The 23,267-nt window shown below is 44.8% G+C and overlaps 4 protein-coding genes across 6 annotated transcripts in view; 1 reads left to right on the top strand and 3 right to left on the bottom strand.

Moving 5' to 3' along the window:
- The first annotated feature begins 7,619 nt into the window (after positions 1-7,619).
- LOC109974674 (epithelial membrane protein 1) lies at positions 7,620-13,205 on the top strand. Of its 2 annotated transcripts, none has more exons than XM_020625006.1 (5): positions 7,620-7,830; positions 9,554-9,641; positions 10,251-10,359; positions 11,666-11,806; positions 11,915-13,205. In XM_020625006.1, the coding sequence occupies exons 2-5, from the start codon at positions 9,564-9,566 to the stop codon at positions 12,073-12,075; spliced, it is 489 nt and encodes a 162-aa protein (XP_020480662.1). In that variant the 5' UTR covers positions 7,620-7,830; positions 9,554-9,563; the 3' UTR covers positions 12,076-13,205. The 2 variants fall into 2 exon arrangements, with proteins under 2 accessions (XP_020480662.1, XP_020480663.1); XM_020625007.1 differs by lacking the exon at positions 7,620-7,830 and adding an exon at positions 7,873-7,891.
- Positions 13,206-13,352: 147 nt separating this feature from the next.
- On the bottom strand, positions 13,353-15,201 carry LOC109974673 (DNA-directed RNA polymerase II subunit 1-like). Its single transcript, XM_020625005.1, has 4 exons — positions 15,127-15,201; positions 14,879-15,043; positions 14,682-14,793; positions 13,353-14,031 (listed from the first exon to the last, which is right to left on the bottom strand). Exons 2-4 carry the CDS (start codon positions 15,039-15,041, stop codon positions 13,557-13,559), a joined length of 750 nt encoding a protein of 249 aa, XP_020480661.1. The 5' UTR covers positions 15,042-15,043; positions 15,127-15,201; the 3' UTR covers positions 13,353-13,556.
- Positions 15,202-17,763: 2,562 nt separating this feature from the next.
- LOC109974658 (germ cell-specific gene 1-like protein) lies at positions 17,764-18,138 on the bottom strand. Its single transcript, XM_020624977.1, has one exon. The coding sequence runs from the start codon at positions 18,136-18,138 to the stop codon at positions 17,827-17,829; it is 312 nt and encodes a 103-aa protein (XP_020480633.1). The 3' UTR covers positions 17,764-17,826.
- Positions 18,139-20,587: 2,449 nt separating this feature from the next.
- Positions 20,588-23,267, bottom strand: part of tcf20 (transcription factor 20) — a 14,532-nt gene continuing 11,852 nt past the window's right edge. For both annotated transcript variants that reach the window (XM_020624935.1, XM_020624936.1), the window contains exon 6: positions 20,588-21,987. In XM_020624935.1, coding sequence (XP_020480591.1) covers positions 21,971-21,987 — 17 coding nt within the window. In that variant the 3' untranslated portion in view covers positions 20,588-21,970. The remainder of the gene's footprint in view (positions 21,988-23,267) is intronic.

Below are 23,267 nucleotides of genomic sequence, written 5' to 3'. Positions count from 1 at the left end.
TTCGGTTTAGGTGTTTAACCTGGGGGCCGTGCAGGCTCCGGTGCACAGATTATAAAGATTGTATTTGTGATTTACTTTCAGGTTTATATGAATACAATGTCACCAGACATTAACACAAAGCACCTTTCCACTAGAGGGCAGCATCGCGTCAGCAGCTGGTAGTTTTTATTTCACTGATTCTATCTATCTATCTATCTATCTATCTATCTATCTATCTATCTATCTTGAGACAAAAGGCATAGCTGTTTAAGAGACTAAAACTGTAAATATGTGAAAAGTAAACAAAGAACAGTTCTGTATTAGTCAATTATTCCAACTTGAAGGAGCCCTAACCATAAAAGTATTTGAGGTTATAGTAGTTAAACTCTAAAAACACACATCCAGTCATCTTTTTAATGCTGTTAAGTACATGAATTCCTCTTTAACTGCTTACCAGACACCGCCCTTTTTTTCTTCCTGCTCATGACTAGAACACACCTAACGTAGCAGCCGATGCCAAAGTGCCCCACTGCTGGACAGATTTGGTCACATACACATGTGGCCCTGCCTTTATGGCAGATCTCGTCATGTAATCTTCTCTCTGTTTTATAAAACTGAACCAATCATCTAATCAATAGAAAAAAAAGTCATGTTGGGGGAACTGGGATTCATAGGACCTGTTGTATGTAGTGAGTGTGTAGCCAAGGTCACCATCTGACATTCAGAGACTCTGCCGAGCCCTGATTAGTCATCACATTGTGGTCATGATGTTATTGACCAAGACCGGCCTGCTAGTTCCCCGACAGCGTCTCACTTGTACGGACTGTCGTTCCACCTCTACCTCTGGGGTAGAAGAGGAGTGCGGCGGGGAATTGGACAAACCACCAGCAGCACACTTTGAATAGTTTGGACAGCTACACTTTGTAAAGAGGATCTGCAGCTCTGTGTGTGTGTGTGTGTGTGTGTGAGTGTGTGGAGTAGCAGGGTGGGGGGAGGATCGGTTGATGATGGGCGCGGCAGTGGGATGACTCATATTTGAGTTGCCTAGCTACAGCCAGGAGTTGTTTTCTTTAGACTCCAGCGGGTGTACAGTCAGAGCGCTCGTCTGGATTTCATTGAAAGAGTGAGGGACTGTGGGGGTGGCATAAACACAGGGGTGGCACTGAGCAGGAAACAGGAGGAGCCAAAATGTTCCCAAAGAGGGGAAGATATACACGTGAGGAGAAACTGAAGTTAAACGTAAAGGAAAAAGAAAAACAGAAGTCTAGAGAAAGAGTACTAGTGGTGAGGAAGTGAATCAGGAATGAAAACCACTGGCCAGTAACCATGGAAACAGGCCAGCTCAACTAAATATGAGGAATTCATTTTTTATTGAAAGTAAATGGTGTCTAGGGAAGCACAGCTGACACGCACAGTGTTCACCGCACTGGAAGCTGCTCTGTCACCTTCACAAGTTCACTGGCTCACATCTGCTTCTGCCCACTGTGTCTGCTTCATAACAGACTCCTGCTGATTCTCATCCAGGCAGCCCACAGGTCATTCTCTTAGCTGTGTGCGTAGCATAGTGTCTGATGTCTTTATTAGATTTTAACTGCTCCCTCGCTCAGAGTTTAGCTCTGTCCGTCTCCTATGGCTGTTTGCCCTGATGTAGTGTCTCTTTTCTGGCTCCAACAAAAAGGCCTTTCTACGTTTTACCCCAAAACACAGTGTTTGTGAAAAAAGTAAATGCATTTATTCATAGTGAGCAGGTGTGTAAAGAACAGAAAACCATTTAATAATAATTACAAAGTACATTTACCCATGTATCTGTATTTTATTAGAGTACGTCCATGTCCTGCTCCTTCATCCTGTGACTCCATGTCAGAGACAAACCGTGTACTTTTTACTACACTACATGTACCTGATACCTTCAGGTCCAGAACCAGATGAATCAAACCAAACCCAGTCGAACCATCAGACTCTATTGATCCCAGTAGGAAATCCACCAGCTACCCAGCAGGATGGAAAGTACTTCCCAGTATAAGTATATAAGGTAGTTACCATCAGCTCCACCTTTACCAGCTGCAGCATTAAAGTGATGGACACAGTAATTAGTTACTATGATCCAGTATCAGAGACGTTACTGGGACACGGGCCGTTCTGCTGGACGGGTACTGGTACTGCTGGTATTTCATGAATGATGAACGCAAATAGCAATTTTAGCTATTTAAAATGAAAAAAGCCTATATATATACAAATACAACAGGGTAGAGTAGGAATAATTTAAAAATTCAATTTAAATTGAATACAAATAAACTTTAAGTAATATTCATCAAAATCAAGAATTAAACAAAAGCTATATTAATTAAAATTGCTGGGATCATCAGGCACTAACAGTGGGTATAGTTTTGTACAGTTTGGCTGAGTGTAAATGTATAACGACAAACCGAGGGGACCAAGCATTGAGCCCTGTGGAACACCTTTTAGAATATAATGTTTTTTTTTTTTACACATGCTCATCAATACTTACCAGCTTACCGATACTTAATAAACAACTGAATATAGATGTCAAAAGAGACCTTCTCCATTGTCTTAGTGATGAAATGAGGCTAAAGTTTCCTCTTTATAACAAGTCGCTAGGAAGCAGAAGGCCACAACATGAACACACACTGGGGAGGTGACGATTCCTAGCAGATGAAACTGATCATCTCACTCCTAAAAGGCAGAAGGTGAATGAATTCAGAAGGACAGACTGTCTGTGTTTTGTCTCCAGTGACTATGGCAGTGTGTTATTCCCTCAGAGGTTAATGAGCATGTATGTACGTACAATATGTCTATGGATGTTTGTCTCCAGACACTTGAGAAGAGCATCACTACTTTTGGAGTTAGATGAGGATGTGTATATGTGAAGTAAGCATGCATGTGAGTGTGAGCACACGTGCGTGAGAATGTGTGTGGTTCGGTTCTCCGCTGACATGCATGTGCAGTGGCTTACTACAAAAACCAGCTCAGTGACACTAAGAGCAGGGACAAAGGCGCCGGTCGACAGCCTGGGGTGAGGTGAGAGTTTCAACACAAAACTTCTCACATTAGCTCTTTTTTGTTTGCTCCGCCTCGATCAAATAAGAACTCCAGAAATCCAGTTTTTGAATACACTCCGGCTGCTTTTATAATACGAGTTTAGAAATCTCAGGGCAGGGTGTGACGTTGTGCAAGACGGCGAAGGAATGAGCAGAGGGAGACAGTCGACCACAGACAGAAAGGTTTGCTATTGTGTAAAGCTGCAGCGACTTGGCTGTGGTCAGGCTGACTCCTCAGGAATGTCGACATTGCTCTGCTGGCTTTATTTCAGACAGTCATGTTCCTTCACTGAGACTCCTCACAAGCACCTTCATTAAGGGATTTTGACATTACTCAACCAAAAATAGCGATCTATCCTGCTATAGGCCCTGTTTGCCTGTTTACATCTAATTTATACTTTTGGCATTTAGCTGGTGTTCTTTTTCAGAGCATGTCACAGAGATAAATGTCTAACGCTGCCAACTGTACAACCAACCAGTAATTAAGAATGAAAGAGTCAGAGCTCCAAGGCACAAGATGTGACAAGCGGTCTATGATAGCGAAGTTACTGCCTATTAACAGGCCACATAGCTTATATTCCACAGTGTAATGTAGCTCAGTTCTCTGTTATTCCTGTTATTCTTCAATAACTAATTCAGCTGTGCATTCAGCTCTTTAATGAGCCCACAGTGTGCAGTAAACTGTTTGCTGGAAATAACAGAACCACCCCGAAGCAGCCAACCCTAAGAAAGTATTTCAAGGAATCATCATTAGTGCTTGTGCACACAACACTTGGCATCTGAGACAATATCATAACTGTTTCAAGTCATCTTTTTTGACTCTGGTTTTTCCAGTACTAATCAGCAGCGGGCCCATGACAAAGAGCCAATTGTTGGGCAAGCCGTGCTATTGGTCTCCTTCAGTAGATAACACAGACTTGTGATTTGTCGACTTGTGTTTGGCTCTACAAAACGGGTCATGGTGCTGTGGCTAAGCATCAGTCCTGCCTTCCGGTACATACGCTAGTAGACAGCGGTTAGTCACCCACCAAGGTTTTACTCTAAAATGATAGCTGACTGCTGTGTGACTCATGGTATTTCCTCTTCCAAAAATATACTGAGAATTTAAAAAAGGCCTGATTCTTGCATAACTGTAGTGACGAAAAGTAGATTTTCTGCCTGCTGGTTTCTCTCAGTAACTATTTTTCTGTAACTGTACGCTATGGAGGCAGAGCCGTGTTTTACTGTACGTTACAGTACAAACCTTGGCTCACCTCACCTGCAAGGTGTGTGTGACCTGCCCAGAGCAGAATCAGGTCCAACAACATTCTCCATTCCCACCTATGTCTACTTTACAGTCTGTTTCTCACTTGTGTTTTTATAAGCCCCATACTGTCTTCATCCTGTGTGCGCATGTCGTAGTTACAGGTGTGTCACTGTCATGTTTTTTAAACATCAAGTCAGGTATACAGATTGTGCCGTCATGACGTATGAGGCCGCGCGCCGCCCGGAGAGAACAGTTTGTCGGCTCGGGTGAAGTCGTTTGTGTTGGTGGTGGTTTTTGGCTGGATGTGGCAGAGGTGGTGTGGATGTGGAGAAGGGTACACAGATGTGTTCCAAACCTGAATTGCAGAATTTGGACTGACATTCTTTCCCACAGAAATCTGGGTGGGACACTTCAGGATGTTAAGCAGTATGATCAAGGTGTGGCGTCTGATACTCAGACTGTCAAACAAGAGCGGATGAACACTCATTCACGTCAGCCTTGGTAAATGGTCAGACAGGTTAGATAGACATGTTAGACTTCCACCGAAAACCCGGGCCCCAGAGTTCAGCCTCACTGCAACAAAAATAAGTGTACCTGTGATCACAACAACAAAAGTAAAAGCTAACGGCATGAACAAGGTTATAAAAAACCCCGTGAACACCAGAGCTTGTGTGCCTAATGCCACAGGACTCCACATGCAGGCGGTGAGGCTTCAGAAAGATGTGAACGAGAGCAGCATCAGGTGAAGGATGGCGCAGGAAGAGCCATACAACCAATACCAGAAGGAGCAGTGGCCAGTCTCAAAAATGACTCCACACACAATTCACTATTTACACAACCTCGCACTGAAAACAGACAAATAACTGCATGTGACTTGGCCCAAGGGTGGTCTGTGGTAACAGGTGTTTCACTGATTGATCAGATAGAGTGAAGGGCACTGCACAAAGTCCTGAAGACAGCCAGTGCTTGCCCAACAGCACAGACTGCAGATGAAACAGAGGACATGAAAAGAAACCAAAGTCAGCGTGGAGGTGGGAGTGCGCTGGTGTGAGGCTGCTTGAGTGCAGAAGATGACTTTTACAGATGGCTCTGTGAATGCAGGGTCGTCCCCTAGTACTGAGTGAAACGTGGACTCCCCGTCTCAACAGGCGTGTTTACAACGTGACAATGATCCGGACTCACTGCAACAATCCAAGTGAAATCTCCAGCCTGACCCACTTTGCAGAGAGCAACTCAATGTTTTGAAGCTGAAGGCAGAGCAACGACAGACTCCTCCAGCAGAGAGCAGCTGAGCATCAGCCGGCTGAAGTAAAAGTGGACACGAAACATGAAAAATAAAACAACAGAGCTCACTAGGGAAGGTGTACTGACTTTTATCACAGTTGTTTCTTAAATATTGACCTTTTGTCAAATTTGTCAAACTGTGGTTTCATTATTCTTAAACTCTGGCTACAAACAAATACAGCTGTGTTAAACGACCAGGGTTTAAAACTACTTAACGTAGTGACACCGACTAGGGCCCCGGTTTCTTCTATACCGCCTGTTTACTGAGAGTTCCACTGAGTTTGATAGTGTTGTCATGGAGATGAGCAACGTGCATAAAATGCAGAAACCTGTGTTACCATGGCAGAAGCATCATCTAGTGGAAGCCTTCGGCGCCGGCTCTTTCTGTGTCCCGGTCCCCACGTGAAAAAGGCCATTTTCCATGACAACTGTGTAAAAAACTAAACGCCAACATGTGTGTGTAACCCCATGACCCCACAGAGCTCAAGCAGCCTGCTGCTGTTTGAGGTCACTGTGTTGACAGGTAATTGACTCCTGAGGCCTGTTATTATCCCGCTGGCTCACACCTGAGGCAGCCTGACATGATACTGACCAGGTGATTTGCTGAGCCTCTGACGCAGACTTCTGTTAGTGTATCGGCTTATTTTTACACTCACCAGAAGCAAACAAGTGGCCTCGATCTCCGGGTCCACACCCACAGTATTTTTGTCTGTCTCTATCTGCATATTATCAGACTTTCCCACCTGGGATTTTGTTAGCGTGCTAGTATTGTTAGACCTCATCCGCTCCCCCTTGTTTTTTTTGTTTTTTTTGTGAGGAAGGGAAGTGGGTGGGGCTGATTGACAACTTAAAATGTTATTTAAAATGTTTTCAACACTTCCTCTTTCACTGACAGTTCAGTTGCTTTCACCCTGTTACATGTCAGCAGACACCCAAAATCATTTTTATTCCTTTAACAGACCAGTTGACACCTCAGCTGCTCACAGTGCACATATTTGAACTATCTCCAGCGCCTTGATTGCTTCATTGTTTACTCTTCAACTGACGCTTCAGTTTCAAGTGTGAAACTGAACGAACACTGCTGGAAACTAAATACATTTCCTACCGTTTGAGGTCCCTCCCCAAAAACCTTCACAACATTTTTAAAATCCAGCCATTTCATAAAAATTCTGATATGTAGTTTCTGAATGTTGACAACAAAAAGACACTACTCTGTGGTCCGGTTCTTTGAAAACAACTTTTTTTGGATTATTACAAACGATTAGCAACGAGGTGCTGACATTTGCACTGTGTGTGATTTGTCACAGGAATCCAACCACAGTTTGTTACCAGTGAGCTTTATGAGGAAGAAGTAAATGTTTTATATGGTGTGGTCTTAGCAGATAAAGTCTCGGAGCGGTCCAACCTTTCTCAGACTCAACTAATACATGTGATGTGGTCAGAAACCATTTGACTGTGACTCACTGGAACTGACCAGGGACACGGTGAGTAACAACTGATGAACTCACAGCAGTGTGAGATGTCTCCAACAACACCCCTCCCTCCTTACTCGTTCCCTCCCTCCACGCTTCTCACTCAAGCTATGACTTGCACTCATGTGCCCCAACCTCTTTCTCCCTGGCAGCCAACAACATTCCTTCATCCTGAAACCTCTTCCTCTGTAACAAAAGTGGGAAAAGAGAGAGGGTGGTGATCAGGAAGAAACTTTGCACTGTCGGTTGTGTGTTTATGTGCCCAAGTTTGACTCTTTGTTTACATATATATGCAGCGGCTATGCGACTGTGATCAGGCGTGCTGCGGTCTGTCGCCATGGTGCCATGAGTAGAATCACAATGATGGCCAATGTTATGGGAGTTCCCTCTCCAAACATCAGTGAGTCATCAGCTGCCCTGCCTGAGAAAATCTCCGCCACCAGCTGAGTGACAAAGACACAGGACGTCAAGCACAAGAGGAAAATCTGCCGCCAGCCCACAAAAGTTGTTGAAATAGTGGCTGGTTTGAGCTTTTGCATGTGTGCAAAGCAGACAGAAAGAAAGAGAGGGTGGGACAGGGAGCAAAAAGTCGAGTAGAAGCAGAGGAAGGGGCAGAAAAAGAGGAAGAGAAGCCAGAGTCTTGTCTGGGGTGTGGACTCAAAAAAGAGGGCAGGGTAAAAGTGGGCGGACGGGTAGTTTCCAGTGTGTGTGCGTTTAGACTGCGAGTCTCAAATTAGTATCCTTGTGAGCAGGAGGAATTAGACTTGAAGAGACAGACAGCCATCAAACAGTAAGTGAAAGCCTCTCCTGCTGTTTCCTTCCCTCACTGTGTTTTACTTCTCTGCATCTGGGTAAGAATCTTAAATCTGTGGTGCTGGAACAGGAGCTGTCCCGCAGGCTCGCTTCAGCAGTTTTTATTTTTATATAAGAAAGCTATAGGTGTGTGTTTGTGTGTGTGCGCGAGGGCGAGCGCACGCCACATACAGTTCACCTTCACAGGTATTTCTGCTATTGAAGAAACTCCTTTGTGACTGGCCAGATGTGTTCCTGCAGCAGCTGGTGCACTGAAATGACTAGTTTGAATGTTGAACTGTAAAGAGGGTTTTTTTTTTTTGGTACTTCTTTTTGGGGAGGAGATATTTTTGGCCCCCTCCAACGCAGCTCCAGACACACGTATTCTGTTTTGTGTAATGGAAAATATGTGGCTTCCAGGCCAGCTGTAAGACTCCCAGCAGCAGCAGCCGACATGTTGTCAGCAGAGAGTTTGGAAAACATTTGATCAAAGTACTCTACGAGCATCCAACTGCTGAGTATTCTTGTTATTTTTTCCGTTCAGAAGTTGTTCATTAAAGTTTGCTCATGTGGCAGAAGACATCTCCACAGCATATCTGAGGTTTCGCTCTTAGCGCTTCAGGCAGAAAGGCTACTAAGCAAATATTTAGAAACCTCACGCTTTAGTGCAGCTGCCTGACGTGGATCAAAGGTGGAAAATAGCTGATTTACGTGTCAGGCCTGATCTCGTGTGTATCAGCCTGTCCCTGGCGCTCTGTGGCCTTTATGGGTGTGTGTGTGTGTGTCTCGTGTGTAAGGGAGAGGGAGCTGGCGAGCCTGTGTGCGTGTGTGTGAGTGTGGACCCAGCCCTTGACCGCTCCTGTGTAGTGGAGATAACCAGCACATTCCAGATGTGCCTCTTCCTCTGTTCACACCCCCGGCCCAGATAGCCCTCATCTCTGTTCCAGCTGACATCTCAGGGCAGAGCCACCTGTAAAGGGGCTGATGAAGTAGGACGGCGGCAGTCCTGAGGGAACATGGAAAACAGAGTTTTTAGATGCTTGTAAGTGCTTGATTTCAGGGCTACAGGGTGTGCTAGTGTTTAATAATTCAAACCAGGGGGATCAGGTGTGAGAAGGCTAAGGAGGGAAGAGCAGGTATTCACTGCACTTATTTTAAGGAGTGGCGGGTTTCACTGAAGCACAGGACAAGTCCAAACTCATCTACTCATCATCAGCTTTCCTCCTAAACACTCTCGCGCTCTTCCAATTCATGTACGAAGCTCCATCTGCACAAATACACCTCAGCCCATCTGGCTTTGTCGTCTTCTTCATACGTTGTGTCACGGTTGCAGGCCTCTCACTGGCAGTGTGCTAGCTGGAACTCAGAGTGATTAGATGTTGGGAGCCACGCCCTGAGTGGGTGCCAGGTCTTGGCCTTGCTCTGCTGCTCTCTCTCAGTGTGTTTATGAACACCTCTGTGTGTGTGTGTGTGTGTGTGTGTGTGTGTGTGTGTGTGCGCTTGGGGCCGTCATTAATGGCTTCGTTTCTGAAGCCAAGCAGGAAGTGTGGAGCCTTTGTTGTGAGCCAGGTTTGTTCTTTCTGCTCACATTAGCTGATAGCCTGTTTGGTGAGCGTGTGACTTTTTCAGTTGAGTATGGCTTAGCCCTCCGGTTACAGTCATCCTGCCGAATAACAAAAAGTGGTGTAACAAGTTTTCCCTTTGTGCCTCCCTCTCTCCAGCACAGCCATCATGCTGATTCTCCTCGCTGCCATTTTCGTTCTTCACATCATTGGCATCATCCTCCTCCTGGTATCTACCATCGACAATGTAAGTAAGACTGCCCTGCGTTTCGAACTGCTAAAGTTTTATGTCAACACACATGTACAACGAATCAACACACACACACACAGTCACATGCATAGCTTCATAGTCACAACCACACCAGCATAATTCCTAACTTTCTCCCTACTCCGACACTAAACTGACAGCACTGAGAAGTTAGTTACATGCTTATCACTCCGTTCCTTCTCTATCAACGGCCCACTGTTCCCCTCAGGGCCACATATGTGACATTCCTGGATGAAACCACGGTGTCATGACCCTGCGTCACTGTGCGTATGCATTTAAATGGCACTTAAGGTGTCAGGTGTACTCGGCACATCCAAGCACGCCTGTGCATCCAAACATGTGAGATTCCTGACTGCGCCGTCATGAGTGTGAGATTTGTGGAATGCTACACTGACTGGCAAACGTGCATTCCTCTGTCTGCAGCGCCCCTAAATACAAGAACACACTCTGGCCACTGTGTTTACTACCACTTCTGTTGTGAATTCTCCCCATTTTTCTGACTCAGCTAGCTCGTAAGAGGCTTGCTGATAATAAGTGTAGCCATTTGTAACATAATCTGAACTGTAAACGCTTTGACCTTACCCTCAGGGCTGGTGGGTGTCCGACACCATGTACACTGATGTGTGGGCCCGGTGGATAAATCAACAAGGGCAGTGGAACTACACTGATCTCCCTGTAATATCATCCTACCCACAAGGTAAGACCCATCCTGCAAAGATGTGGTGGATCACGATGCCTCGAGTGTTTCACAGATTTTCTGCTACACAGAAAAACTTTGCTTCTGGTTGAAACAACAACCATTAATGACAAGCATGGCTTCAAATCTGAAGTATTTCTCTAAAATGTTAAATATCCATGCTTAAAATATAAAAGTTTAAAAAATCCATTCCTGTTATGTGGATACTGGGGGATAAACAGCCGGTGAAGCAAATTCTCTGGTCGATGCCAATAGACCACTGCAGAAGAAGAGGGTGTAATAGAATGATCTAATTAAAAGAGCTCCAGTGAAAAGAAGTAGAAAACATGATGGAAATGTGACATTTGTTAGTTTTGTGCGTCGCTCCACACACAGTCTGTTGTTGCTTTTCATCCTACTGAGTCTGTTTTCACCAAACTTTATCACATTTTGCTTTTAGCAGTAAGAGCAACTCTTTACCTCTTTTTTTTATTGCTGACATTTTTATGTGCACAAATTGAAAATGTAGATAAAACTGGTAAAAGGAAACCCGCCTGTTTATCAAGACCCCTGACTTGCTTCATCAGGGTCCATGTGGGTGTGGCCGGGTCAGATTTGACTGACGGCAACTACACAACCCTCCCACTGTCATCCGATTTGGATTCAAAAGTTGCTACACCCTGATTGGTGCACATAAATGGGTGACATAATCTCTCTGCAGCTGAGCCGCGCCCACTTCAAACCAGTGCCTGAAGCCCAGAGACATAAAGAGACGCAGCTACAACTGAAACTCTTCTTGCTTTGGTAGAAAACATGTTCATGTAGGAGAGAAGCCAAGTGAACGTCACTAAACCCTTTTTTTTAGTGGGAACAATAAGAGGACATGTATTGGCATTCTCATTTTGCTGTGCTATTTATTTTGCTGCCCAACCCTAACGTGCACATGCAAATCAACTAGGGACACACAATGTGGCTCCAGTTGTGCAAACTGTTATTTTTGCACTGGACATTAAAAATGACCTCGCCAGAACTGTGTAGCAAAACTGACTCATCTTGGCCTTCTGAGCTTGATGGATAGTTTTAGCCTTGAAAACATAAAATGTAGTTGTTTGTTTCTTCGTGGCAACATAGCTGGCATGTTTTGATATCCTAGAACATTCAGGATCTTTGACTGTAACATTCCTAGCATTCAGCTGTGAACCAGATTTTCCGAGGATGGTGTGTGACTGCAATGTTAGCGTTTCCTGGGTGTGTCACATTTAGCACATATTTAGGACACAACACGCACACATCCACTCACAGCATCTCTCTCTGCCTCCCCTTGCAGATTACCTCCAGGCGGTGCAGGCCAGCGCAGTGCTAGCTTGTATATTCTCCATCCTGGGCATCTTTGTGTTCGTGGCCCAGCTCTTCACCCTGGAGAAAGGACAGAGGTTCACGGTCTCCGGCGTCTTCCAGTTCCTCGCCTGTGAGTGTCTCATGGTCGCCTCTTTCTCCCTCTCCATATGCCACCCACTGTTACATGTCGTCCCCCGTTCTCTCCTGTGTTCCTCACTCTGATGTTGCCTTTGTTCAGGCCTGTGCATCATGATCGCAGCCTCCATCTACACAGACCGCTTCCACACTGATGAGAAAACTGGGTGGTATGGTCACTGCTATATCCTGGCGTGGGTTTCCTTCGTTCTCACGTTCATCTCCTCCATCACTTACTTTGTGCTACGCAAGAAGACTGCATGAGAAGGACACTAGTGCTGTCTCCAGGCAGCCTGACCCCTCTGGCTGCATCTACTCTCTCAGCTTAAATCTGAGTTTAGTTACATATGGGTTGGTGTTTATGTTTGGACATCAGATTGGAGCTGCTAGTGTACATTCAGCTATAAATACAGTAGACGTGCCGATCCTCTCAAATGCATTCTGGGGTTTAACTGGGCCTGCTCTCAGATCATCAGGCTGTTTTGGTTGTGTCTGCAGTAAAAGGCAGGCTCAGTCAAACCCAGCTGCATTTGAGTGGATTTTCAACCCAGAGATTGGTGCGAGATTTCTTGAGGGTATCAAAGGATTAGAAATATTTTTGTTATCTAAACAGAAAAATGCCTCAATGTTTATAAGATGCTATGATAAATTAAGATCTGTCAACATTCCTGGATTAAAACTAAAGCAGGTTCAAAAGTCAAATCTGTGGTCTTCTTTTTGTAATGTACATTTACTTTTGGATGTGTGTCTGATAAAAAGGGGTGCATTTTTGATTTTAGCTCTTTTTTGTTTTCATATTGTTACTTCATAGAAGTTATTCCATTTACTTGCTCTGGTATGTCTTTATGTAACGTGCCACTAATTAAACCAAGTGTAACTACATGCCGGTGCCATCGATTATCAAAGGTAAACATGTGCCTGTTTGAAGTCCTAATGGCCTAAATGCCCATTTATATGACTGTGTAATGATATAAAGTCTAAATCAATACAGTAACACAGCTGAGTTTGTTTTGTAATTATTCGTGATAGTTATCAAACTGGTTTCAGCCTTTAATGGCCGACAGTGTCAAACCCTATCCCAGAACCACATCCTATTTTGAAGTAATTAACTCCAGACTTTAAATAATTTGGAGCAAACACAACATACGACACAAGTCAAGTCAAGTCGTCACTTGTCCAGTCTGGCTGTGAACACGACACATACTGCTGACTAATCAGCTGCCCCCACACGGCGTGACAGAAAGGCCTCGACTCTTAAAGCGTGACATATACTAATGTGTAAATATGTTTTGTTTCCCCGCTTTGTATGTTTATGGCAATTTTATTTTTGCTACCGTTATTTCTCATTATGGATGACAATTATTTTTACAATATTAAAACTTGATTTTCAACCAGTCGTCGATGTTACTATTTGTTTTTCTCCAGTTGTCACAGAGAGTAGAAATAAACAATGTAGTTCTGCTCCACTGATTTATTTCCATCTCAAGGCAGCAAACTGTTTCTAAGTCTGATTATCACGTTTATTTCAAATAAAACTGGGATATTCTGAAGCATTTCTGTATTTCGCTCAGTTTACAAAACAGTGGTTGTCTTGATCATCTTGAGGTCTGTATCTATTTGCCCCTTCTATACTGGAGCAGAGTGATTATGACCATAGCTAACTCCCAGCATGCACTGCTGCTGAGCACATAACGAGAAAATAAACTTTAAACTGCCTTGGTGGTGAGCTCCTCTAAAGGAACAGCTCACAGCGGGCTGCAGTCGTCCTCTGGCTCGTAACAGTCCTCCTGCTGTCCCGCCAGGGCCATGTTGACAGAGATGGACAGCGTAGGTGACGAAGACGGAGAGGGGAGTGAAGGGCAGTGGAATGGGGACGCAGTCGCAGGATGAGAGGGGGGAGGACGGAAGGAGTCAGAGAGGGCGAAAGGTAGGGAGTGGGAGTGGGTGAGCCTCGGAGCGGAGGCAGCTAATGCCACTGACGGGGGCTCGTAGAAGGGAGACAGGTGGGAGATCATGGGGGGAGACGGGGGACAGGCCAGGCCAATGCCAGGGTTTGGAGGGGCGTAGTAAGGAGCTGGAGGCAGGAGCCCCATGAAGTTAAAGCTGCAGGGGTTGAGCCCGGAGTTACGCCTGGGTCCCACCATCAGGATCTTCTTGGTGTAGTTGTTGAGAGTGGAGATGCCGGCTGACATGCAGACGGTAAACGCTAACCAGGCCACACTGACGGAGACACACGGAGACCGATGTTGTTGAGACACAGCAAAAACAAACTCATACTCCAAGAAACCTCAAAATCCTCCCTCGTACTTTCAGTGGTGTAATAAATGTTGTCATGTGGGATGTAACCGAAGATGAGCATTAATACTTCTACAACCCCGCATCAGAAAAAGTTGGGACGGTGTGTAAAATCAAAATGAAAACAGTGATGTGTAACTCATCTGCGTTACACTGAAAACAGCAGCACATTATTTGATGTGACACCTCATCAGTTTTATTCTTTGTTCCAAATAAACTCTCACTTCAGTCCTAATGCTGCAGCAGCGTGTGAATAACCAGACTGAGGTGACAGTGTTTAACCTGCTGGGAGATTATGGGATTTGTCCAGTATAAGTCTGAAAGGATGGGGTCTGATTTGATCTGATAATAAAGTGTTATCACATCACCTCGTATCGTACAGGAAAACTCTTAACAGCACCACAAAATAAGACTTGTGACGTGTTCGTCACACCAGGTCCACACCGAGCTTTTCATATTCCAAACATCCATAAAGTCATGCACACGTTACTCATTACGTTTGGGTCCTTGCGACTTGATGCCATATCAGTCGGACCCTGTGTGACCGTAGGGTGCCACTGGTTGAGTTAACTCACTAGAAGGCCCAGGAGTAGCCGTAGCTGTGAGGCTTGAAGTCTTCTGGTCCCATTGAGGCAGTGGTCTGAAACACCTGCATGTACATCATGTGACCCACCATCCCGAGCAGACCTGGGAAGCAACAGGGAGGAAACATTGCATTACTGGTAATACTGGTCAGTGTGGTTTGTTGTTAACAAAAAAAAAAACACAGCACCTCCGAGGATTGTGAAGACGGCAGCAAAGGCGTTGAGCAGCTGGCCCCAGCGTTGCGTGGAGGGAAACCAGGCCCTGATGCACAGCTGCACAGACAGCAGTGTGGAGCTGATCAGCAGCAGACCTAAATACATGAGCTCCAGTGAGAGCGACAGCCACATCATGGCTGTGGAGGGAGGAGAAGAGGCTGAGCACAAAGACAGATGAAGGTATGGATCTAAAGCAGCAGACAGGGAAGGGGCTCTTTACCTTTCTCAGATCCTGGAGTCAGAGTGTAAAATCCTTGACACTTCTCCTCTGAAGATCAATAGATAAATGGAAATGAAGTCAGTGACAATACATGAACTAAACAGTAACTATTCCAGCAGTGACGGTTCACAGCACTCAGCATCATGTCTGCATTGACTCCCCGAGTTGGGCACAGTGTGTATTGAACCTTTACAATCACACTAAAGTCTGAGCTCTGTGTGAAGAACCCGACTGAGCTGACAGTCTGCATCAAGTGTTCACATGACCTGAGGTAACTCAATGGGAGGTTATAAGATTTATTCAGTACAGATCTGGGGCCTACAGGAAAACTCTTCATAGCACCACACAATAAGGCTTTGTCAGTGCGTCTGCCTTTTGCTCAGTGTTTCACTTAGTAATTCCAATATGAGACAATTTTGTCTTCACCACCGTGTTTTTCCTTCATTGCTGTTAGAAAAGGCATTATAAACTGTCTCAGCTGTCGGTTAAGCCTCTTTGAGGCTTGTTTACCAATGTGTTTACATGACAGCTGCAATAATCAGAGTGCCACTTTTGGCTCTAAACTACGGTGGCCCTGAAAGCTCAACACACTGCAACTTAAGAAAACAGGCAAGGAAAACATTTCCACCAACCTGACAGCACGTTCAAAGCATTTCATAAAAGCACAGCCAATGTCCCTCCCCTCATTTCCTCTCTGCCTCTTCACTGTCAAATTCTTCATTTCAAAATGTCTAAAAGTCATCTTTAAAAAGAAATGGCTGTAAAAGCTGTGCTCATTTGCTTTTTTCTGTCTTTTGCATGTGTTTTCTGAAGCTGAAGCTGAAGCGCACTGAGCCGCTGCACTAAACGAATTAGTCGTTCATTCAAATGCTCTGAACGACTGTGCTGGTTTATACTGGAGCTTTGCAAGTGACTGGTCCACATAAAGATACAATAACTGGCTGTTTAGGTCTCCACCACCTCCTGAAGCACCAGCTGTTTTCAGTACGTTAACCATTTACTAACACAGCTCTAAGACCAAAACAACGAGCTGAAAGGCACCAGCATGGATCATACTTAAAGGTAACTAGAGCTGTAAACTAAAATATCTGAATTAAAAGGCTTCAAACAGATGTTGAAAATGTGATGTTCATGAGAGATGAAGCACATTCTCCAAGTTGTAATCACCGTGGTGACATTTACATGATCGAGTTTAAATCTGTACAGTCGTCATTTCATCGCCATAATGAAAGTGCTGTTAGGGCTCTATTACTGACAACTGGAGGTACTTCTGTGGATACCAGGCGTAATCTGTTAATCTGGGAAAAAGATATATTTATATATTCATTATCTATATCTATATCTATATGCGTGTGGCTAAATGAAACAGATAAATGGCCCAAATAGCCCAAAGTAATGGACGGTTGTAACAATTAGCTTTAAATTCATTAGTAAAAAATGAATGCGTAGCAGTTAGCACCTAGCTTAATGTAACGAACAACTGCTGAAAAAGCCAAAAGCTGCAAAACACACAACCTACTGCAAATGTTATAGTGCACGAGTCCAGGACTCAGATTTGAGTCCTGACTCGACTTGGACTGGAACAGTGAGGACTCAGACTCGAGCTTTTGGACTTGGAAGTTGGAGACAAGGACTTGGACTTTTTTTTTAAATAGACCACAATAATTTGGCCTAAGAAAGTGATCATTGAATCTGTTCGCCCACACCATGCTGTATCCGGCACACTTCTGTTGAATTGTACACGCTGCCTTTCTATAAATGGTTTTGATGTTTGGAGTCCCTGAGCAATACAGCGATGCAATGCACCATTAGAAAGTTTGGAGCCTCAGGATCTGGTCCATGTAAACCAGCAACTGATGCATCATTCACGGCAGTTCTGATCCACTCATTGCCAACATAAGCACAGAATAAGAAACTCCTCTTAAAACGATGAGAGCTGTGTCAACCGAGTTTAATGTAGACTTTAATGACTCAGGGACTCGAATCAGACTATTGTTTGGACTTGGCTCCAACACTGTGGACTTGAGACTTGACTTGGACTTGAGGTTTAGGGACTCAACTACAACACTGTCTACTGCTGCTAATAAGAAAACCGGCTTAGAGTAAATTTGACAACATAACTGACACCTTTGGCTGAACTTCACTATCCTTCAAACTCAGGCCTTAAAATCAGTTGCAATTCAGCTGCAAACGAGTCGGACAGAGCCAGGCTGATTTCTGTGGATCCCATTAACCTTCCTCTCTCTCTGGGTTTCTAATCCATAATTGAGTCATGCTGAAGTCTAAATCTCTGCTGGTAATCCTCTTTGGGCTGCACACGAAATCAAACACACACATGCACAGACAGAAACACACCTGAGACCTCGATTCACATTATCGCCTCATGTCTCACGGTTTCGTGCACCAGTGCCACAGCTAGGATTCACCATTTCTGTGTGGGCCCTGGTCTCACCTTGGGAATCTCCTCTGGGGCGAAGTCACCTCCAGTGATGCTACAGTGATGAGTGTATAGTGCAAACATGCATGGCTGAGTTCTGTCAGTGCTTTGCTCAGACTTCTTTGTACAAATCCAGCACTCTCTCTACCTGCTTAGTGACTCTGGGCTGATAAAAGAAACAAGCCAACTTTGACCTTGGTGTCCAGTGAGGAATCTGTTTATTTTGTCTCCCATTTCCCCCTTTATCGGCACAGTTAACATGCTCAGATGTGTCTCATACCCCATGTGTCTGTGTAGATGTTCTCCTCACAGATGATGAACAGGCCGGTGTGAAAGGTGGGGAAGACGAAGCGGTCGTCCCCAGTCTCCCAGAAGAACTGCATGCTGGAGGAGTTGGACACGCCGGGGACAGGGATGCAGTCGCTGTGCTTGGTGGGCGAACACAGCGGCTTGGGCACTTTCTGTTTGCCCACACACCAGAATGAGGACATGAGGGCCACGGTGCCCAGGAAGAGCGACACGGCCGTCTGGATGAAGGAGAGGAGAGGGGAACGCATCTGCTGCAGGAACGCCATCACGTAGAAGTGAGAGGAGAGCTGGGCGAGGGGGAGAGTAGGGATGGAGAGAGACGTGGTCAATGTGCAAACTCTGATCAGCTTCTTCGCTCAAAAAGCAAGAAGTGACATGTCAGCACTGAATATGAAACGTCTCACAGGGGAATGAGGATCTCAAGCTTTTCACTGACTTTCACTGTTAATCTCCTTGACTTCAGGTACACCTCCACTCTTGCATGTCACTAAAAATATCACCAGCATGTTATTAGTTTCCAAGGAGAAGCAGCTCTGCCTAGTCGCCTGAGATGATTAGCGAGGAGTCTGAAAGAGAGTGTGTGGGAGAACCAGCGGTTTTACATGACTAATCGCGTTTAAAGAATAAAGAGACTGTGACAGAAAATCAGCACACTGCTGGTAATTGGTGGGAAGACAGACGGCTCCATCAGAGAAACTGCAGTCACCATGGAACCTCTCAAACCTCTGAACACTGGTGTCAAGCAGTGAATTCAATTTGAACCAAAAAGCACTCACCTCCTTCAGACTCTCGTACTTTCTAGTTTGTCTGCAGGTCCCTCATCAAGTAAACATGCAAGGTGACGGAGGCGGCCGGCCCTGCGTCCGACCGTCGGTGCTCCTCATCAGATAGTGAGAGTGATGGAGGATTTTGATCATCACGCCGACCTCTGTGAGCAGCGAGGCTGTCCTCACCCCTCTTCTTTAATCCGGCCACATAAATCCAGAACAGACTCTGTTCCATCTGTTTTCATCTCTGATTCCTAAGCTCATTTTGATCTGTTTCATTCATCTCCCGTCCTCTTCTCTGCCCATAAAAACTCTCAGCACTGACTGTTCAGATGGGAAACGCACCATGACCTTGAAAAGGTGAATAAATATGGCAGAAGCACATTAGTACATGGGCAGTGTCGCCTTGCAGCGCAATGTCTCTGAGAGGGGGTCGCGCCACAAGAAGGGACTCAACCACAATCGGTGCACTGGACAGTGGTCCCCGGTCGGTCCTGTTCCTGCCCCAGGGATGTTTTAAGTTGAGGTCTGCCCCGTCTGTCATATCGCAAATGTGCTGCTGTTAAACATACACAATTCTACGGTAGCAAAACATTTGTTGATACAGTTGAATTCTTGGTTTTTAAGTCTAAGTGTATGTAAACTTCTGACTTCAACTGTATCATCATCATATTTACTTTGAACCCTTTTGCTATTATTGATTACCATGTTATTGTCGCCATGTGCTTGCTCAGGGGGAGTTGTTGGGTTTTTCACCATAATACTCTATGGTACTGTAATCTTACTATGCAAAGCGGCCTGAGATGGCTATTGTAGTGATGTGGCGCTATACAAATAAAACTGATTTGAAATGATTTTTTTTTCTATCTCAAACATAAAGTCAACACATTCGGATAGCTATTTAAACTGCTTATTACTTTTAGCTAAATACTTTTTTCACATACCCCTGGCAGCTGCAGCGTTACCCTGCCTGAGAACCGCTGTCCTAAGCTACTGTTAACAATACGGAGGCACCAGCAGTTTCATTCATGCCACAATATGAAGTGTTTTTCAGGTAGTTTTCTTGTAGAAATCTGCTCCAAAAGGTGTCTTGATGTGGAGAGGCGCTGTAAAAGCCTCCTGTGACCCAGACTGCCTGAGCAGCGCTGGCAGCAGTGCAGAGATATTAGCTTCTAAAGGTTCTGAGCAGGACTGACCTCTCTGACCAGAGATTTTCAATATTTCTTCCTGATCGGTAAGTTTTGTTGCATTCACATTTACTGTCATTTCACAAGGACAAATATCTGAACAGCTGTTCAGAGCCGAGTTGAGCAGGGAGAGGGAGCGCTGGGCAGAGTGGGTTGATTTGGAGTTTCATGCTAGTGCTGCCTTAAGTTACCTACTGTAGCTTTAGACCAGTGGTAAATGGACTCGACTCGTACTGTGCTTTTCTACCACACCTGGACAAAGCACCTTACAGATCCATGGCATGGCAGCTCTGCCGCCAGGAGCAACTTGGGGTTCAGCGTCTTTCCCAAGGACATTTCATCATGTGGACTCCGGGAATCGAACCGCCAACCCTATCAGAAGTTGACCCCCCCCCCCTGCCACTAGCTCAGTGTTGAGAATCTGCTTTCACCTTTCATGTGAATGCTTTTAATTCAGACATTTCAGTTTTAAATTGGTTTTATACTGAGGCTGTCCGAGCTGCGGGGCTACGTCCTGAACAGGCAGGAAGCAGCCGCAGCAAGGGAAGCGTGCACGTGTATATGCAATTAAGCAGAGATAACTCTGTCTGAGAATATTTGTGCAAAACAGGGATCTGATTCTGGGAAGGAAAACAAAAAAGTGTTCCAGAAATAAGAGGAGCAGCATATTTAAAGCATTTTAAGTGTATTCATAATTCATATACATATTGACAGCTTTCTAATACAGCATGGTTTTGATAGTGTAACGGTCTTCTTCTCAGTTTGAGCTTTTTTTTTTTTTTTTTACAAGAATAAAAATAAAAAATGATAAAGACAACACCATGTACGACTCACTTTTAAACTTTATGGCAATGCTTCTTTTCAATGGATTTTGCATGTCTTGGTCAAATCGCTGCTGAGTCACTCAAGAATGAAACCATTCAAAAGTACATGGTTAGGCTCCTTCCCCACTGGCCAATCGCAGCCGCTCATACGACACCCTCGCCAAAGTTTCTACATTCAGAAATGTTTCATCACAGTCCCCGGGACCGACAGCTGTCAGTTGGATGTAACGCACTCCCATGAAAACTCCTGTGTCGTGTCCTTCATCTTTGTCCAGATGCACGGTTAAAGATGGCAGACACGCATTAGTCCGTAGTGTTATCTCCTCCTCTCTCAAGGCTCTGTCCTTCTCTTCGCACAATATGAACATTTGTACTTGAAAAATAAGATTGTGTCCATCTGATTTTTCGTGAACACTATCTGTACCATAAAAACCCCAGCGATGAAAAATAAGAACACTTTTCAGAAGGACCAAAATGGAATCAAAGACCCAGGTATCAACATTTCCCACTTGCTCTCTCTCACACACACACACACGCACACACGCACACACACACACTCCTCACTCATACGCATGACTTTGAAAGGCAACCGATGTCCGTTCTCCAAGGCAATAATGTCTTTGTGGCAAACTCGACCCTGACAACAGAGACAACGTCGCTCTGGCTGCTCCCTCTCCAGGAACGGAAAAAAAACAACCCAACTCATGTTCTGACTGAATATAACGTGAGATACATCCATTTCATTTGTATGAGTAAATACTAATGAGGAAACAAAATAATAATGACTAAAAGAATAATTGTGATCGTCCTAAATGTATAAGATAAACTACTAGTTATGAGAGAATACAAAATGCTCTCCTTCTTTTCTCAGGGTCCGACACCCAACTCGCTCCCAATCTGGCTTTTCAAACCAAACTAAAAAAAACATGAATAAAGGTAACTGAAAATACAGATGATGATACACGAGTTAAATACTTTGAGGGCATGTGAGGAAAATCAAAGAAAGCCTAGAGAGGATTTTTATTTCTTTTGTTCTTTATAGAAAAGTTCCTTTAGCTCGTCCGTCAGCCTTCAGGTCTCGTTTTACTCCACTTCAATCTTTGTAGAATTTTTTTAAAGTCGTTCCTTTGTGTTGCACATCCATGTTTTTTTCTTTCAAGTAAAGAGCAACAATTCTCTTAGAAAAAGTTTTTCCCTCCATTTTGTGACATGTAAATAATTCTGATTCCTGTAAAGAAATTGTACATTCCCTTTTGATGTTCTCTGTCCAAGACACCAGTCCCGTCCTGGAGCTGCTTCACAAACCGGCTTCTCAGGCGTCTACTGTCCAAACCAACCTGGGGAAGGAAGCACAAACACTGGAGGTCACCACTGTGACCAGGGCCCATGGAACCTGAACACACTGTGAGCCTGCACTCGGCTTCTACTGCAGAAATTTAAGTAACTAATGCTCAAAAACCTAGAGTCTGACTGTGTTACTTAACCTGTCTTAGTACAGTGTACTAGAGAGTGCCATAGGGATGAAGTACTTCTGTAGACCAGCCCGGGCGTTAGCATCACCCTGGTTCCCTTGACAAAAGCCAGCAGGATTTTTCCATAAGGTTTGGGATTAGTGCAGAAAATAAGCTCTGTGACAAACAAAAGTTTATAACCCCTACATGTTTTGTTCAGCAATCTTCACAGATGAACACCACAGTGGTTAGTGCTGTCACCTCACAACAAGAAGGTTCCAGGTTTGAGTCCCGGCTGACCCGGGGCCTTTCTGTGCAGAGTCTGCCTGTTCTCCCTGTGTCTGCGTGGCTTCTCTCTGGGTGCTCCGGCTTCCTCCCACAGTCCAAAGACATGCAGCTTAGGTTGACTGGTGACTCTAAATTGACCCTAGGAGTGAGTGTGGTGGTTTGTCAGCCCTGTGATAAACAGGCGACCTGTCCAGGGTGGACCCCACCTCTCGCCCAGTGTTGGCTCCCTTGCGACCCTGTTCAGGAATAAGCTCTGTAGATAATGGATGGATGTTTGAAGCCCAAATACATGACTTCAGCGTCACCACCACAGCTTCCAACTTGTAATTTGATTTCTAGCGTTCACCTCTTCTAAAGACACCTTTCCGCTTAGCGTGACCTGATCTCGCTACTGTCATGAGTATAAAAACAACAAGGCTGTAAAGGCAGACTAGTGAGCAGATGAGTCTCCGTGTTCAGCCATGATGTGTAAAATCCCCGACAGCCTCTGTAGTTTACCGCCTTTTTAAGACACGTAAAAGCACCAACAATCAGAGGTGGGGTGATTACTGACATATTTTATGCTATAGTACAATAAGTGAAAATGTACCGGCCTTATACGATTGTGAATCGATCGACAAAGGCTAAAAATCGATTTGTGGAACAATGTTAACACAAAGAAAAATATGGAACTCAGTGCTCAGCTGTGTAACGTTAGTTTGTGGTCAGAAAAGGCAAAACTTTGGGTGCATGTTGATAATGAGCTTTGAAAGACAAGTGCGGAGTATTTGGAGAATGCATTGTCCCCCACCACCAGGAGACTGGGGGAGCACAACAGCAGCTCAGCAACACTCACCGCAGCTTTTCACAACCCTTCGGTCGACTGTGGGGGGCGGCAG

This window comes from Monopterus albus, unplaced genomic scaffold, assembly GCF_001952655.1.
Source record: "Monopterus albus unplaced genomic scaffold, M_albus_1.0 scaffold342.1, whole genome shotgun sequence".
Taxonomy (NCBI): Eukaryota; Metazoa; Chordata; class Actinopteri; order Synbranchiformes; family Synbranchidae; genus Monopterus; species Monopterus albus.
This window is presented reverse-complemented; position numbering and strand designations above follow the sequence as displayed.